The sequence below is a fragment of the Oncorhynchus tshawytscha genome, linkage group LG15 (genome assembly GCF_018296145.1).
Source record: "Oncorhynchus tshawytscha isolate Ot180627B linkage group LG15, Otsh_v2.0, whole genome shotgun sequence".
Taxonomy (NCBI): Eukaryota; Metazoa; Chordata; class Actinopteri; order Salmoniformes; family Salmonidae; genus Oncorhynchus; species Oncorhynchus tshawytscha.
Window position 1 is genome coordinate 34034390 of NC_056443.1, and position 15485 is coordinate 34049874.

The window sequence follows — 15485 nt, forward strand, 5'->3', positions numbered from 1 at the left end:
ACAGAGGGCAACAGGAGTCATTATGGACAGAGGACAACAGGAGTCACTATGGACAGAGAAGACAACAGGAGTCACTATGGACAGAGAGGGCAACAGGAGTCACTATGGACAGAGAAGACAACAGGAGTCACTATGGACAGAGAGGGCAACAGGAGTTACTATGGACAGAGAGGACAACAGGAGTCACTATGGACAGAGAGGACAACAGGAGTCACTATGGACAGAGGACAACAGGAGTCACTATGGACAGAGAGGACAACAGGAGTCACTATGGACAGAGAGGACAACATGAGTCACTATGGACAGAGGACAACAGGAGTCACTATGGACAGAGAGGGCAACAGGAGTCACTATGGACAGAGGGCAACAGGAGTTACTATGGACAGAGGGCAACAGGAGTTACTATGGACAGAGGGCAACAGGAGTCACTATGGACAGAGGACAACAGGAGTCACTATGGACAGAGAAGACAACAGGAGTCACTATGGACAGAGAGGACAACAGGAGTTACTATGGACAGAGAGGGCAACAGGAGTCACTATGGACAGAGAGGACAACAGTAGTTACTATGGACAGAGAGGACAACAGGAGTTACTATGGACAGAGAGGGCAACAGGAGTCACTATGGACAGAGAAGACAACAGGAGTCACTATGGACAGAGAGGACAACAGGAGTTACTATGGACAGAGAGGGCAACAGGAGTCACTATGGACAGAGAGGACAACAGTAGTTACTGTGGACAGAGAGGGCAACAGGAGTCACTATGGACAGAGAAGACAACAGGAGTCACTATGGACAGAGAGGACAACAGGAGTTACTATGGACATAGGACAACAGGAGCCACTATGGACAGAGAGGACAACAGGAGTCACCATGGACAGAGAGGACAACAGGAGTCACCATGGACAGAGAGGACAACAGGAGTCACCATGGACAGAGAGGACAACAGGAGTCACTATGGACAGAGAGGGCAACAGGAGTCACTATGGACAGAGAGGACAACAGGAGTCACTATGGACAGAGAGGGCAACAGGAGTCACCATGGACAGAGAGGACAACAGGAGTCACTATGGACAGAGAGGACAACAGGAGTCACTATGGACAGAGAGGACAACAGGATTCACTATGGACAGAGAGGGCAACAGGAGCTACTATGGACAGAGAGGACAACAGGAGCTACTATGGACAGAGAGGACAACAGGAGTCACTATGGACAGAGAGGACAACAGGAGTCACCATGGACAGAGAGGACAACAGGAGTCACCATGGACAGAGAGGACAACAGGAGTCACCATGGACAGAGAGGACAACAGGAGTCACTATGGACAGAAACGGCAACAGGAGTCACTATGGACAGAGAGGACAACAGGAGTCACTATGGACAGAGAGGGCAACAGGAGTCACTATGGACAGAGAGGGCAACAGGAGTCACTATGGACAGAGAGGGCAACAGGAGTCACTATGGACAGAGAGGACAACAGGAGTCACTATGGACAGAGAGGACAACAGGAGTCACTATGGACAGAGAGGACAACAGGAGTCACTATGGACAGAGTTCAAGCCAAACTAAACCTGGCCAATGTGATTTAAATCTTCCCGATAAGAAAAGCCTTCACCAAAGCTGCCTATATGTCACAGGACAGATGACAAAATAACTATATTGAACTAAACGATCAATAGATTGAGACTTGAAAAGTATGTGTCACAACATTAGTTACCCAGACAGCCATATAACCTTTCTGTCAGGGGCTTCGTGAAAATGTCACCGATTGAAAAATGTTCCCAGAGTTTGACGGGATTTGGCATGTCATTAACAGTGTCTAATTTTACTCTGGACTTGTTCTTTAAAGTTTGATTTTTAAGTAATATATATATATATATTATATTTGTCACTTCACAGCTCCACTACCCAGCTGGCCAGATGGGGTGCCAATGCTGTCGGATGCTGAAAAGGTGAGGAAGAGCGTGTGTGTGTGTGTGTGCGTGCGTGAGTGTGTATACAAGCTTCTGTAGTTTGTTTGTATTGCCCGTTGTATTTCTGTGTGTGAGGACAGGGTAAAGGTTTCACTCATTGACAGCAGCTCTCCATCTCTCAGCGAAGGTGAACAAACATAAAGTATAGAGGAGTTTCTAAATCCAATCCTTCTTACTAGCATGAGATACAGCTCCTGTATCTCCTGTATCCATCTCTATGGATCCCATTGAAACAGACAGCGCTTCTATCTAAATGTCACTGGACATTCTCTTCCAATCCCACGGATTCATTGCTGTCTCTTTCATGTACTTAGAGAGGAACTATATTATGAAGTGGCCTGTCTCACAGTGACTCAACATTGGCTTTCTGTATAAACAGCGGGTCAATATGCCAATACTCTACTCATCACCCCCCCTCCCCCGCCTTGTCTCTTGAGTACTGCCTGCTTGCATTCTCTCTCTTGTTCTCTCCCTCTCTCTCTCCCTCTCTCTCTCCCTCCCTCTCGCCCTCTCTCGCTCCTTCTCTCTCTGCCTCTCCCTCTCTCTCTCTCTCTCGCTCCTTCTCTCTCTGCCTCTCCCTCTCTCTCTCTCGCTCCTTCTCTCTCTCTCTCTCTCGCTCCTTCTCGCTCCTTCTCGCTCTCTCTCTTCCTCTCTCTCGCCCTCTCTCTCCCTTTCTCTCTGCCTCTCCCTCTCTCGCTCCTTCTCTCTCTGCCCCTATCTCTCTCTCCCTCCCTCCCTCTCACCCTTTCTCTCTCCCTCTTGCCCTCTCTCTCTCCCTCTCTCTCTCTCTCGCTCCTTCTCTCTGCCTCTCTCTGCCTCGCTCTCCCTCTCTCTCTCGCTCCTTCTCGCTCTCTCTCTCCCTCTCTCTCTCGCCCTCTCTCTCCCTCTCTCGCTACTTCTCTCTCTGCCCCTCTCTCTCTCTCTCCCTCTCTCTCCCTCCATCGCCCTCTCTCTCTCTCCCTCCCTCTCGCCCTCTCTCTCCCTCTCTCTCTCACGCTCCTTCTCTCTTTGCCTCTCCCTCTCCTTCTCTCTCTCCCTCTCTCTCTCTCTCTCTCTCTCTCTCTCTCTCTCGCTCCTTCTCTCTCTGCCTCTCCCTCTCCTTCTCTCTCTGCCTCTCCCTCTCCTTCTCTCTCTGCCTCTCTCTCTCTCCCTCTCCTTCTCTCTGCCTCTCCCTCTCCTTCTCTCTTTCTCTCTCTCTCTCTCTCTCTCTCCTTCTCTCTCTGCCTCTCCCTCTCCTTCTCTCTCTGCCTCTCTCTCTCTCTCTCACTCCTTCTCTCTCTGCCTCTCTCTCCTTCTCTCTCTGCCTCTCTCTCCTTCTCTTTCTCTCTCTCTCTGCCTCTCCTCTCTCTCTCTCTCTCTCTCTCCCTTCTCTCTCTGCCTCTCCCTCTCCTTCTCTCTCTGCCTCTCTCTCTCTCGCTCCTTCTCTCTCTGCCTCTCCTTCTCTCTCTCTCTCTCTCTCTCTCTCTCGCTCCTTCTCTCTCTGCCTCTCTCTTCTCTCTCTCTCTCTCTCTCTCTCTCGCTCCTTCTCTCTCTGCCTCTCCTTCTCTCTCTCTCTCTCTCTCTCTCTCTCTCGCTCCTTCTCTCTCTGCCTCTCCCTCTCCTTCTCAATTCAATTCAATTCAATTCAGGGGCTTTATTGGCATGGGAAACGTGTTAACATTGCCAAAGCAAGTGAGGTAAACAATAAAAATTAACAGTAAACATTACACATACAGAAATGTCAAAGCAATAAAGACATTACAAATGTCATATTATATATATATATATATATATATATATATATATATATATATATATATATATATATATATATATATATATATATATACAGTGCCTTGCGAAAGTATTCGGCCCCCTTGAACTTTGCGACCTTTTGCCACATTTCAGGCTTCAAACATAAAGATATAAAACAGTATTTTTTTGTGAAGAATCAACAACAAGTGGGACACAATCATGAAGTGGAATGACATTTATTGGATATTTCAAACTTTTTTAACAAATCAAAAACTGAAAAATTGGGCGTGCAAAATTATTCAGCCTCCTTAAGTCAATACTTTGTAGCGCCACCTATTGCTGCGATTACAGCTGTAAGTCGCTTGGGGTATGTCTCTATCAGTTTTGCACATCAAGAGACTGAATTTTTTTCCCATTCCTCCTTGCAAAACAGCTCAAGCTCAGTGAGGTTGGATGGAGAGCATTTGTGAACAGCAGTTTTCAGTTCTTTTCACAGATTCTCGATTGGATTCAGGTCTGGACTTTGACTTGGCCATTCTAACACCTGGATATGTTTATTTTTGAACCATTCCATTGTAGATTTTGCTTTATGTTTTGGATCATTGTCTTGTTGGAAGACAAATCTCCGTCCCAGTCTCAGGTCTTTTGCAGACTCCATCAGGTTTTCTTCCAGAATGGTCCTGTATTTGGCTCCATCCGTCTTCCCATCAATTTTAACCATCTTCCCTGTCCCTGCTGAAGAAAAGCAGGCCCAAACCATGATGCTGCCACCACCATGTTTGACAGTGGGGATGGTGTGTTCAGGGTGATGAGCTGTGTTGCTTTTACGCCAAACATAACGTTTTGCATTGTTGCCAAAAAGTTCAATTTTGGTTTCATCTGACCAGAGCACCTTCTTCCACATGTTTGGTGTGTCTCCCAGGTGGCTTGTGGCAAACTTTAAACGACACTTTTTATGGATATCTTTAAGAAATGGCTTTCTTCTTGCCACTCTTCCATAAAGGCCAGATTTGTGCAATATACGACTGATTGTTGTCCTATGGACAGAGTCTCCCACCTCAGCTGTAGATCTCTGCAGTTCATCCAGAGTGATCATGGGCCTCTTGGCTGCATCTCTGATCAGTCTTCTCCTTGTATGAGCTGAAAGTTTAGAGGGACGGCCAGGTCTTGGTAGATTTGCAGTGGTCTGATACTCCTTCCATTTCAATATTATCGCTTGCACAGTGCTCCTTGGGATGTTTAAAGCTTGGGAAATCTTTTTGTATCCAAATCCGCCTTTAAACTTCTTCACAACAGTATCTCGGACCTGCCTGGTGTGTTCCTTGTTCTTCATGATGCTCTCTGCGCTTTTAACGGACCTCTGAGACTATCACAGTGCAGGTGCATTTATACGGAGACTTGATTACACACAGGTGGATTGTATTTATCATCATTAGTCATTTAGGTCAACATTGGATCATTCAGAGATCCTCACTGAACTTCTGGAGAGAGTTTGCTGCACTGAAAGTAAAGGGGCTGAATAATTTTGCACGCCCAATTTTTCAGTTTTTGATTTGTTAAAAAAGTTTGAAATATCCAATAAATGTCGTTCCACTTCATGATTGTGTCCCACTTGTTGTTGATTCTTCACAAAAAATACTGTTTTATATCTTTATGTTTGAAGCCTGAAATGTGGCAAAAGGTCGCAAAGTTCAAGGGGGCCGAATACTTTCGCAAGGCACTGTATATATATATATATATATACAGTGTTGTATCAATGTACAAATGGTTAAAGAACACAAGGGAAAATAAATAAGCATAAATATGGGTTGTATTTACAATGGTGTTTGTTCTTCACTGGTTGCCCTTTTCTCGTGGCAACAGGTCACAAATCTTGCTGCTGTGATGTCACACTGTGGTATTTCACCCAGTAGATATGGGAGTTTATCAAAATTGGATTTGTTTTCGAATTCTTGGTGGATCTGTGTAATCTGAGGGAAATATGTCTCTCTAATATGGTCATACGTTGGACAGGAGGTTAGGAAGTGCAGCTCAGTTTCCACCTCATTTTGTGGGCAGTGTGCACATAGCCTGTCTTCTCTTGAGAGCCAGGTCTGTCTACGGCGGCCTTTCTCAATAGCAAGGCTATGCTCACTAAGTCTGTACATAGTCAAAGCTTTCCTTAAGTTTGGGTCAGTCACAGTGGTCAGGTATTCTGCCACTGTGGACTCCCTGTTTAGGGCCAAATAGCATTCTAGTTTGCTCTGTTTTTTTGTTAATTCTTTCCAATGTGTCAAGTAATTATCTTTTTGTTTTCTCATGATTTGGTTAGGTCTAATTGTGCTGCTGTCCTGGGGCTCTGTGGGGTGTGTTTGTGTTTGTGAACAGAGCCCCAGGACCAGCTTGCTTAGGGGCTCTTCTCCAGGTTCATCTCTCTGTAGGTGATGGCTTTGTTATGGAAGGTTTGGGAATCGCTTCTTTTTAGGTGGTTGTAGAATTTAACAGCTCTTTTCTGCATTTTGATAATTAGTGGGTATCGGCCTAATTCTGCTCTGCATGCATTATTTGGTGTTCTACGTTGTACATGGAGGATATTCTGCATGCAGAGTCTCAATTTGGTATTTGTCCCATTTTGTGAAGTCTTGGTTGGTGAGCGGACCCCAGACCTCACAACCGTAAAGGGCAATGGGCTCTATGACTGATTCAAGTATTTTTAGCCAGATCCTAATTGGTATGTTGAAATGTAGAATGTTCCTTTTGATGGCATAGAATGCCCTTCTTGCCTTGTCTCTCAGATCGTTCACAGCTTTGTGGAAGTTACCTGTGGTGCTGATGGTATGTATAGTTTTTTTGTGTGCTCTAGGGCAACAGTGTCTAGATGGAATTTGTATATGTGGTCCTGGCGACTGGACCTTTTTTGGAACACCATTATTTTGGTCTTACTGAGATTTTCTGTCAGGTCCCAGGTCTGACAGAATCTGTGCAGAAGATCTAGGTGCTGCTGTAGGCCCTCCTTGGTTGGTGACAGAAGCACCAGATCATCAGCAAACAGTAGACATTTGACTTCGGATTTTAGTAGGGTGAGGCCGGGTGCTGCAGACTTTTCTAGTGCCCGCGCCAATTCATTGATATATATGTTGAAGAGGGTGGGGCTTAAGCTGCATCCCTCTCTCACCCCACAACCCTGTGTGTAGAAATGTGTGTGTTTTTTGCCAATTTTAACCGCACACTTGTTGTTTGTGTACATGGATTTTATCTTCTCTCCCTCTCTCTGCCTCTCCCTCTGAATGTAACGATAAGAGGAAAGGAGGAAGGAGTAATAATTTCTGACCGACTATAAATAAAAGCCCCCCCCTCCCCCCTAAACGGATTGGCTGGGTGGGACTGTACTGTAGGTTACTGGGTCCCTTCCCACTATAACTGCCTGCTATCTCTCTCTCTCTCTCTCTCTCTCTCTCTCTCTCTCTCTCTCTCTCTCTCTCTCTCTCTCTCTCTCTCTCTCTCTCTCTCTCTCTCTCTCTCTCTCTCTCTCTCTCTCTCTCTCTCTCTCTCTCTCTCTCTCTCTCTCTCTCTCTCTCTCTCTCTCTCTCTCTCTCTCTCTCTCTCTCTCTCTCTCTCTCTCTCTCTCTCTCTCTCTCTCTCTCAGTCAATTCAATTCAAGGGTTTTTATTGGCATGGGAAACATATGTTAACATTGCCAAAGTAAGTGAGTTAGATAATATACAAAAGTGAAATAAACAATAAAAATGAACAGTAAACATTACACTCACAGTAGTTCCAAAAGAATAAAGACATTACAAATGTCATATTATGTATATATACAGTGTTGTAACGATGTGCAAATGGTTAAAGTACAAAAGGGAAAATAAATAAGCATAAATATGGGTTGTATCTCACGGTCTCTCACACCTTCTCATGCCTGATCACAAATCACACAGGATCTTGTGAGATGAGATGGATTGGACCAAGGCGCATCTTTCTTTATTTTGATGAACACCAAAAAATATATATATATATAAACAAACGTAACGTTCTGCAGGATATACAGCAACTATACAAAATCAAGATCCCACAACAGAAGGTGGGAAAAAGGGCTATCTAAGTATGATCCCCAATCAGAGACAACGATAGACAGCTGCCTCTGATTGGGAACCATACTCGGCCAACAAAGAAATAGAAAAACTAGAATGCCCAGCCAAATCACACCCTAAGGTCAGGGCGTGACACTAAGGTCAGGGCGTGACACTAAGGTCAGGGCGTGACACTAAGGTCAGGGCGTGACACTAAGGTCAGGGCGTGACACTAAGGTCAGGGCGTGACACTAAGGTCAGGGCGGGACACTAAGGTCAGGGCGTGACACTAAGGTCAGGGCGTGACACTAAGGTCAGGGCGTGACACTAAGGTCAGGGCGGGACACTAAGGTCAGGGCGTGACACTAAGGTCAGGGCGTGACACTAAGGTCAGGGCGGGACACTAAGGTCAGGGCGTGACACTAAGGTCAGGGCGTGACACTAAGGTCAGGGCGGGACACTAAGGTCAGGGCGTGACACTAAGGTCAGGGCGTGACACTAAGGTCAGGGCGGGACACTAAGGTCAGGGCGGGACACTAACGTCAGGGCATGACACTAAGGTCAGGGCGTGACACTAAGGTCAGGGCGTGACACTAAGGTCAGGGCGTGACACTAAGGTCAGGGCGGGACACTAAGGTCAGGGCGTGACACTAAGGTCAGGGCGGGACACTAAGGTCAGGGCGTGACACTAAGGTCAGGGCATGACACTAAGGTTCAGGGCGTGACACTAAGGTCAGGGCGTGACACTAAGGTCAGGACAATAACATGAGTTACCTTTTCTTGCTGAAACACTTTGACACACACGCTTTTTAAAAACAACAACTTGCTGGCGCTGCAGACAGACATCACAAAGTGTAAACAAAGAAAGAAAAAATGTGTATAGTTCATACTGTCATTTTTTGCCTTCTTTTTGTTTTTGAGAAACGTATTGCCTCTACTCCCTGCAGTTCCTCTTCAGCACTAGACTGGCACTTTGTGTTGAAGTGGTGTTCTATGTGTTGTCGTGTTGTCTTTTCTAGTTAGCTTCGCCATGTTCCCCCAATCAGCCAATTTACAACACAGCCATCCATCCGTGACCCAAGCTGAAAATCCACATCCTCTCTCTCTCCCCCCCTGCCTCTCTCTCTCCCCCCCTGCCTAGGCAATTCCAATGAGATCCAATTCCTTCTTAGAAAGGAAATACAACATTTATCAGAATAGGGAATTATAGGGCTTCTGTTTTCTCTATTTACAAAAGGATAAAGACTTATGCCACTTTGTCTCAGTGTTTTGTGAAGAATAGTATTTGCCTTGATCTCTTTTTTTCTTTCTTCTGGCAATGTTTTTATTCTACGTGAGCTCTGGTATTTCCAACTAACACCCCATAGTTGTTCATTTTATTCTACGTGAGCTCTGGTATTTCCAACTAACACCCCATAGTTGTTCATTTTATTCTACGTGAGCTCTGGTATTTCCAACTAACACCCCATAGTTGTTCATTTTATTCTACGTGAGCTCTGGTATTTCCAACTAACACCCCATAGTTGTTCATTTTATTCTACGTGAGCTCTGGTATTTCCAACTAACACCCCATAGTTGTTCATTTTATTCTACGTGAGCTCTGGTATTTCCAACTAACACCCCATAGTTGTTCATTTTTGTGAATAGATTCCGTCTTGCTTTCTAAAAAATAAACCTGAAGTTTCACCTCGGGCAAACAGCAGTAGACGAAACTTAGGGGAAAGACAAAAATGGAAAACCTTCATTTTCTCAGCGTACAACTGTGAGGAGAGAGGCATGGAGGGAGGGAGGGAGAGAGACATGGAGGGAGGGAGAGAGGCATGGAGGGAGGGAGAGAGGCGTGGAGGGAGGGAGAGAGGCATGGAGGGAGGGAGAGTGGCATGGAGGAGGGAGAGTGGCATGGAGGGAGGGAGAGAGGTAGGGAGAGAGACATGGAGAGAGGGAGAGAGGCATGGAGAGAGGGAGGGAGAGAGGCATGGAGAGAGGGAGGGAGAGAGGGTGGGAGAGAGGGTGGGAGAGAGGGAGGGAGAGAGACATGGAGAGAGGGAGGGAGAGAGGGTGGGAGAGAGGGAGGGAGAGAGGGAGGGAGAGAGACATGGAGAGAGGGAGAGAGGCATGGAGAGAGGGAGGGAGAGAGGCATGGAGAGAGGGAGGGAGAGAGGGTGGGAGAGAGGGAGGGAGAGAGGGAGGGAGAGAGGGAGGGAGAGAGGCATGGAGAGAGGGAGGGAGAGAGGGTGGGAGAGAGGGAGGGAGAGAGGGAGGGAGGGACAGAGGCAGGGAGAGAGGGAGGGAGAGAGGGAGGGAGAGAGGCATGGAGAGAGGGAGGGAGAGAGGGAGGGAGAGAGGGAGGGAGAGGGGAGGGAGAGAGGGAGGGAGAGAGACATGGAGAGAGGGAGAGAGGCATGGAGAGAGGGAGGGAGAGAGGGTGGGAGAGAGGGAGGGAGAGGGGAGGGAGAGAGGTAGGGAGAGAGACATGGAGAGAGGGAGAGAGGCATGGAGAGAGGGAGGGAGAGAGGCATGGAGAGAGGGAGGGAGAGAGGGTGGGAGAGAGGGTGGGAGAGAGGGAGGGAGAGAGGGAGGGAGAGAGACATGGAGAGAGGGAGGGAGGGACAGAGGCATGGAGAGAGGGAGGGAGAGAGGGCGGGAGAGAGAGAGGTAGGGAGAGAGAGAGGCATGGAGAGAGAGGGGGAGGGAGAGATACATGGAGAAAGGGAGAGGGAGAGAGGGACCAGTAACATTCTGACTATGTGTAACTTTCAGGAGAGAGAGACGGAGAGAGGGAGAGAGAGAGAGAGAGAGAGAGAGAGAGAGGGAGGGAGGGAGAGAGACATGGAGAGAGAGAGAGGGGGAGAGAGGGAGGGAGGGAGGGAGAGAGGGAGAGAGAGAGAGAGAGGGGGGGGGGAGGGAGAGAGAGAGAGAGGGGGGAGAGAGAGAGGGAGAGAGAGAGAGAGAGAGAGGGGGGGGAGAGAGAGAGACATGGAGAGAGGGACCAGTAACATTCTGACTATGTATAACTTTCAGGAGAGAGGGAGAGACCCCAATCCACAAAAGTGGAGACAAATTTTACCCCAATAACTACCGTGGGATATGCGTTAACAGTAACCTTGGGAAAGTCCTCTGCATTATCATTAACAGCAGACTCGTACATTTCCTCAATGAAAACAATGTACTGAGCAAATGTCAAATGGGCTTTTTACCAAATTACCGTACAACAGACCATGTATTCACCCTGCACACCCTAATTGACAACCAAACAAACCAAAACAAAGGCAAAGTCTTCTCATGCTTTGTTGATTTAAAAAAAGCCTTTGACTCAATCTGGCATGAGGGTCTGCTATACAAATTGATGGAAAGTGTTGTTGGGGGTAAAACATACAACATTATAAAATCCATGTACACAAACAACAAGTGTGCAGTTAAAATTATCAAAAAACACACAAATTCCTTCCCACAGGGGCGTGGGGTGAGACAGGGATGCAGCTTAAACCCCACCCTCTTCAACATATATATCAACGAATTGGCGCGGGCACTAGAAAGGTCTGCAGCACCCGGCCTCAACCTACTAGAATCTGAAGTCAAATGTCTACTATTTGCTGATGATCTGGTGCTTCTGTCATCAACCAAGGAGGGTCTACAGTAGCACCTAGATCTTCTGCACAGATTCTGTCAGACCTGGGCCCTGACAGAAAATCTCAGTAAGACCAAAAATAATGGCGTTCCAAAAAAGGTCCAGTCGCCAGGACCACATATACAAATTCCATCTAGACACCATTGCCCTAGAGCACAGAAAAAACTATACATACCTTGGCCTAAACATCAGCGCCACAGGTAACTTCCAGAAAGCTGTGAACGATCTGAGAGACAAGGCAAGAAGGGCATTCTATGCCATCAAAAGGAACATAAAATTCAACATACCAATTAGGATCTGGCTAAAAAATACTTGAATCAGTTATAGAACCCATTGCCCTTTATGGTTGTGAGGTCTGGGGTCCGCTCACCAACCAAGATTTCACAAAATGGGACAAACACCAAATTGAGACTCTGCATGCAGAATTCTGCAAAAATATCCTCTGTGTACAACGTAGAACACCAAATAATGCACGCAGAGCAGAATTAGTCCGGGAAACATGTGTTTCAGAATCCCTGACCACTGTGTCTGATCCAAACTTAAGGAAAGCTTTGACTATGTACAGACTCAGTGAGCATAGCCTTGCTATTGAGAAAGGCCGCCGTAGGCAGACCTGGCTCTCAAGAGAAGACAGGCTATGTGCACACTGCCCACAAAATGAGGTGGAAACTGAGCTGCACTTCCTAACCTCCTGCCCAATGTATGACCATATTAGAGAGACATATTTCCCTCAGATTACGCAGATCTACAAAGAATTCGAAAACAAACCCAATTTGGATAAACTCCCATATCTACTGGGTGAAATTCCACAGTGTGACATCAAAGCAGCAAGATGTGTGACCTGTTGCCACAAGAAAAGGGCAACTAGTGAAGAATAAACACCATTGTAAATACAACCCATATTTATGCTTATTTATTTTCCCTTGTGTACTTTACCCATTTGTACATTGTTACAACACTGTATATATATATATATATATATATATATAATATGACATTTGTAATGTCTTTGTTGTTTTGAAACTTCTGTATGTGTAATGTTTACTGTTAATTTTGATTGTTTATTTCACTTTTGTAGATTATCTACCTCACTTGCTTTGGCAATGTTAACACATGTTTCCCATGCCAATAAAGCCCCTTGAATTGAATTGAAATGGAAGAGAGGGAGGCATGGAGAGAGGGAGAGAGGGAGGCATGGAGAGTGGGAGAGAGGGAGGCATGGAGAGTGGGAGGCATGGAGAGAGGGAGAGAGGGAGGCATGGAGAGAGGGAGAGAGGGAGGCATGGAGAGAGGGAGAGAGGGAGGCATGGAGAGAGGGAGAGAGGGAGGCATGGAGAGAGGGAGAGAGGGAGGCATGGAGAGAGGGAGAGAGGGAGGCATGGAGAGAGGGAGGCATGGAGAGAGGGAGAGAGGGAGGCATGGAGAGAGGGAGAGAGGGAGGCATGGAGAGAGGGAGGCATGGAGAGAGGGAGAGAGGGAGGCATGGAGAGAGGGAGAGAGGGAGGCATGGAGAGAGGGAGAGAGGGAGGCATGGAGAGAGGGAGAGAGGGAGGCATGGAGAGAGGGAGAGAGGGAGGCATGGAGAGAGGGAGAGAGGGAGGCATGGAGAGAGGGAGAGAGGGAGGCATGGAGAGAGGGAGAGTGGGAGGGACCAGTAACATTCTGACTATGTGTAACTTTCAGGAGAGAGGCATGGAGAGAGGGAGAGAGAGAGAGAGAGAGAGAGAGAGAGAGATTGTAATTGAAGAATTCATAGAATCTAACCACTTCTGGGAAATTTGGAACACACTAAACAAACAACACAAAGAGTTCCAACACAGAGATGTGTGGATAAACCACTTCTCCAATCTTTTTGGCTCTATAACAAAGAACAAACAGCAAAGACATATACATGATCAAATACTAATCTTAGAATCAACTATTAAAGACTACCAGAACCCACTGGATTCTCCAATTACATCGAATGAACTACTTGACAAATTACATACAAACCCTCCAACCCAAAAAGTCCTGTGGTCTTGATGGAATCCTAGTTAGAGTACAAAGGGGAAAATAAATAAGCATACATTTGTGTTGTATTTACAATGGTGTTTGTTCTTCACTGGTTGCCCTTTTCTCGTGGCAACAGGTCACAAATCTTTCTGCTGTGATGTCACACTGTGGTATTTCACCCTGTAGATATGGGAGTTTATCAAAATCGGGTTTGTTTTTAAATTCTTTGTGGATCTGTGTAATCTGAGGGAAACGTGTCTCTGATATGGTCATACATTTGACAGGAGGTTAGGAAGTGCAGCTCAGTTTCCACCTCATTTTGTGGGCAGTGTGCACATAGCCTGTCTTCTCTTGAGAGCCAGGTCTGTCTACGGCGGCCTTTCTCAATAGCAAGGCTATGCTCACTAAGTCTGTAGTCAAAGCTTTCCTTAAGTTTGGGTCAGTCACAGTGGTCCGTATTGCTCTGTTCAAGTAGAGTGTGATTTTGCTGTGGTATGATAGAGGTGTCAGTGGGCTGACTGTGAACGCTCTGAGAGACTCTGAGTTGAGGTCAGAGGTCATAAAGTAATCTGCACTACTACTGCCAAGAAATGAGCTATAGGTGTACCTACCATAGGAGTCCCCTCGAACCCTACCATTAACTATGTACATACCCAGCATGTGACAGCGCTTCCGGAGTTGTGACCTGTTTTTTTGGTTATGTTGTCCTAGTTGTGTCTAGGGTGGCATATGGGGGAGGGAATGCAGTCACCACCAGGCAGATGTTTGTCCCCCTGTGTGCTGAGGGTGTCAGGTTCTTGTCCAGGTCTATTATTTAGGTCGCCACAGACTAGTACATGTCCCTGGGCCTGGAAATGATTGATTTCCCCCTCCAGGATGGTGATTTCCCCCTCTAGCTGTCTTCATTAAAGTATGGGGATTCTAGTGGGGGGATATAGGTAGCACACAGGAGGACATTTTTCTCTGTTGAGATCATTTCCTTTTGAATTTCTAGCCAAATGTAAAATGTTCCTGTTTTGACTAATTTAATAGAGTGGATTAGGTCTGCTCTATATCAAATTAGCATACTGAGTCTCTTCCCTGTTTCACACCTGGTAGTGTGGTGGATGGGACTACCAGCTCTCTGTAGCCTGGAGGGCAACCAGTAGGTCCGTCTCCTCTATACCATGTTTCATGTAGGATGACAATGTTTTATTTGCGATTTATTTGGTGAAGTCCAGGTTCCTGCTCTTTAGGCCAAAGGCAGATGTCCTCAGGCTTTGGATATTTCAAGATGAGATAGTGAAGGCTTTGTGTTCCATAAAGAGTCCAATGTTGTCGGTCGTGTGGTTTGGCTCGTGTAAGAGTGGGGGTTGGGCCTGTTTTCATCTCTCTCCCTCTATTTCGCTGATATTTTGGAAAGGACACTCAGTCAGGGATACCGCCGCATCAGCTTCCTCCGCATCAGCTCCCCCTGCATCAGCTCCCCCTGCATCAACTCCCCCTGCATCAGCTCCCCTTTATCAGCTCCCCTGCATCAGCTCCCCTTTATCAGCTCCCCCTGCATCAGCTCCCCCTGCATCAGCTCCCCCTGCATCAGCTCCCCCTTTATCAGCTCCCCTTTATCAGCTCCCCTGCATCAGCTCCCCCTGCATCAGCTCCCCCTTTATCAGCTCCCCCTGCATCAGCTCCCCCTTTATCAGCTCCCCCTTTATCAGCTCCCCTTTATCAGCTCCCCTGCATCAGCTCCCCTTTATCAGCTCCCCTTTATCAGCTCCCCCTGCATCAGCTCCCCCTGCATCAGCTCCCCTGCATCAGCTCCCCCTGCTCTGTATGAGTTCTCTCAAACCACTGGTATCCTTCTTCACAGATCCTGTTGTTGATGTTGCTCATGCAAATATAATCTTGACCAAATACAAAAGGTGTGTGTGTGTGTGTGTGTGTGTGTGTGTGTGTGTGTGTGTGAAATCAGGTGACACCCAGAGCCTGATGTGTCCATCAATGTAAATAGTCTGTGAAAACACAGACCACTGTTTTATAGATCACAGAGACTGTTTTATAGATCACAGAGACTCCTGTTTTATAGATCACAGAGACTCCTGTTTTATAGATCACAGAGACTCCTGTT

General features: G+C 46.7%; 1 protein-coding gene across 1 annotated transcript in view; it reads left to right on the top strand.

Moving 5' to 3' along the window:
* zgc:194930 (uncharacterized protein LOC557813 homolog) overlaps window positions 1–15485 on the top strand; it is a 41765-nt gene that overhangs the window by 21707 nt on the left and 4573 nt on the right. Inside the window, exon 2 of the mRNA XM_024373887.2 lies at window positions 1902–1954. Within this exon, the coding sequence (XP_024229655.1) occupies window positions 1923–1954 (32 nt within the window). The 5' untranslated portion in view covers window positions 1902–1922. The remainder of the gene's footprint in view (window positions 1–1901; window positions 1955–15485) is intronic.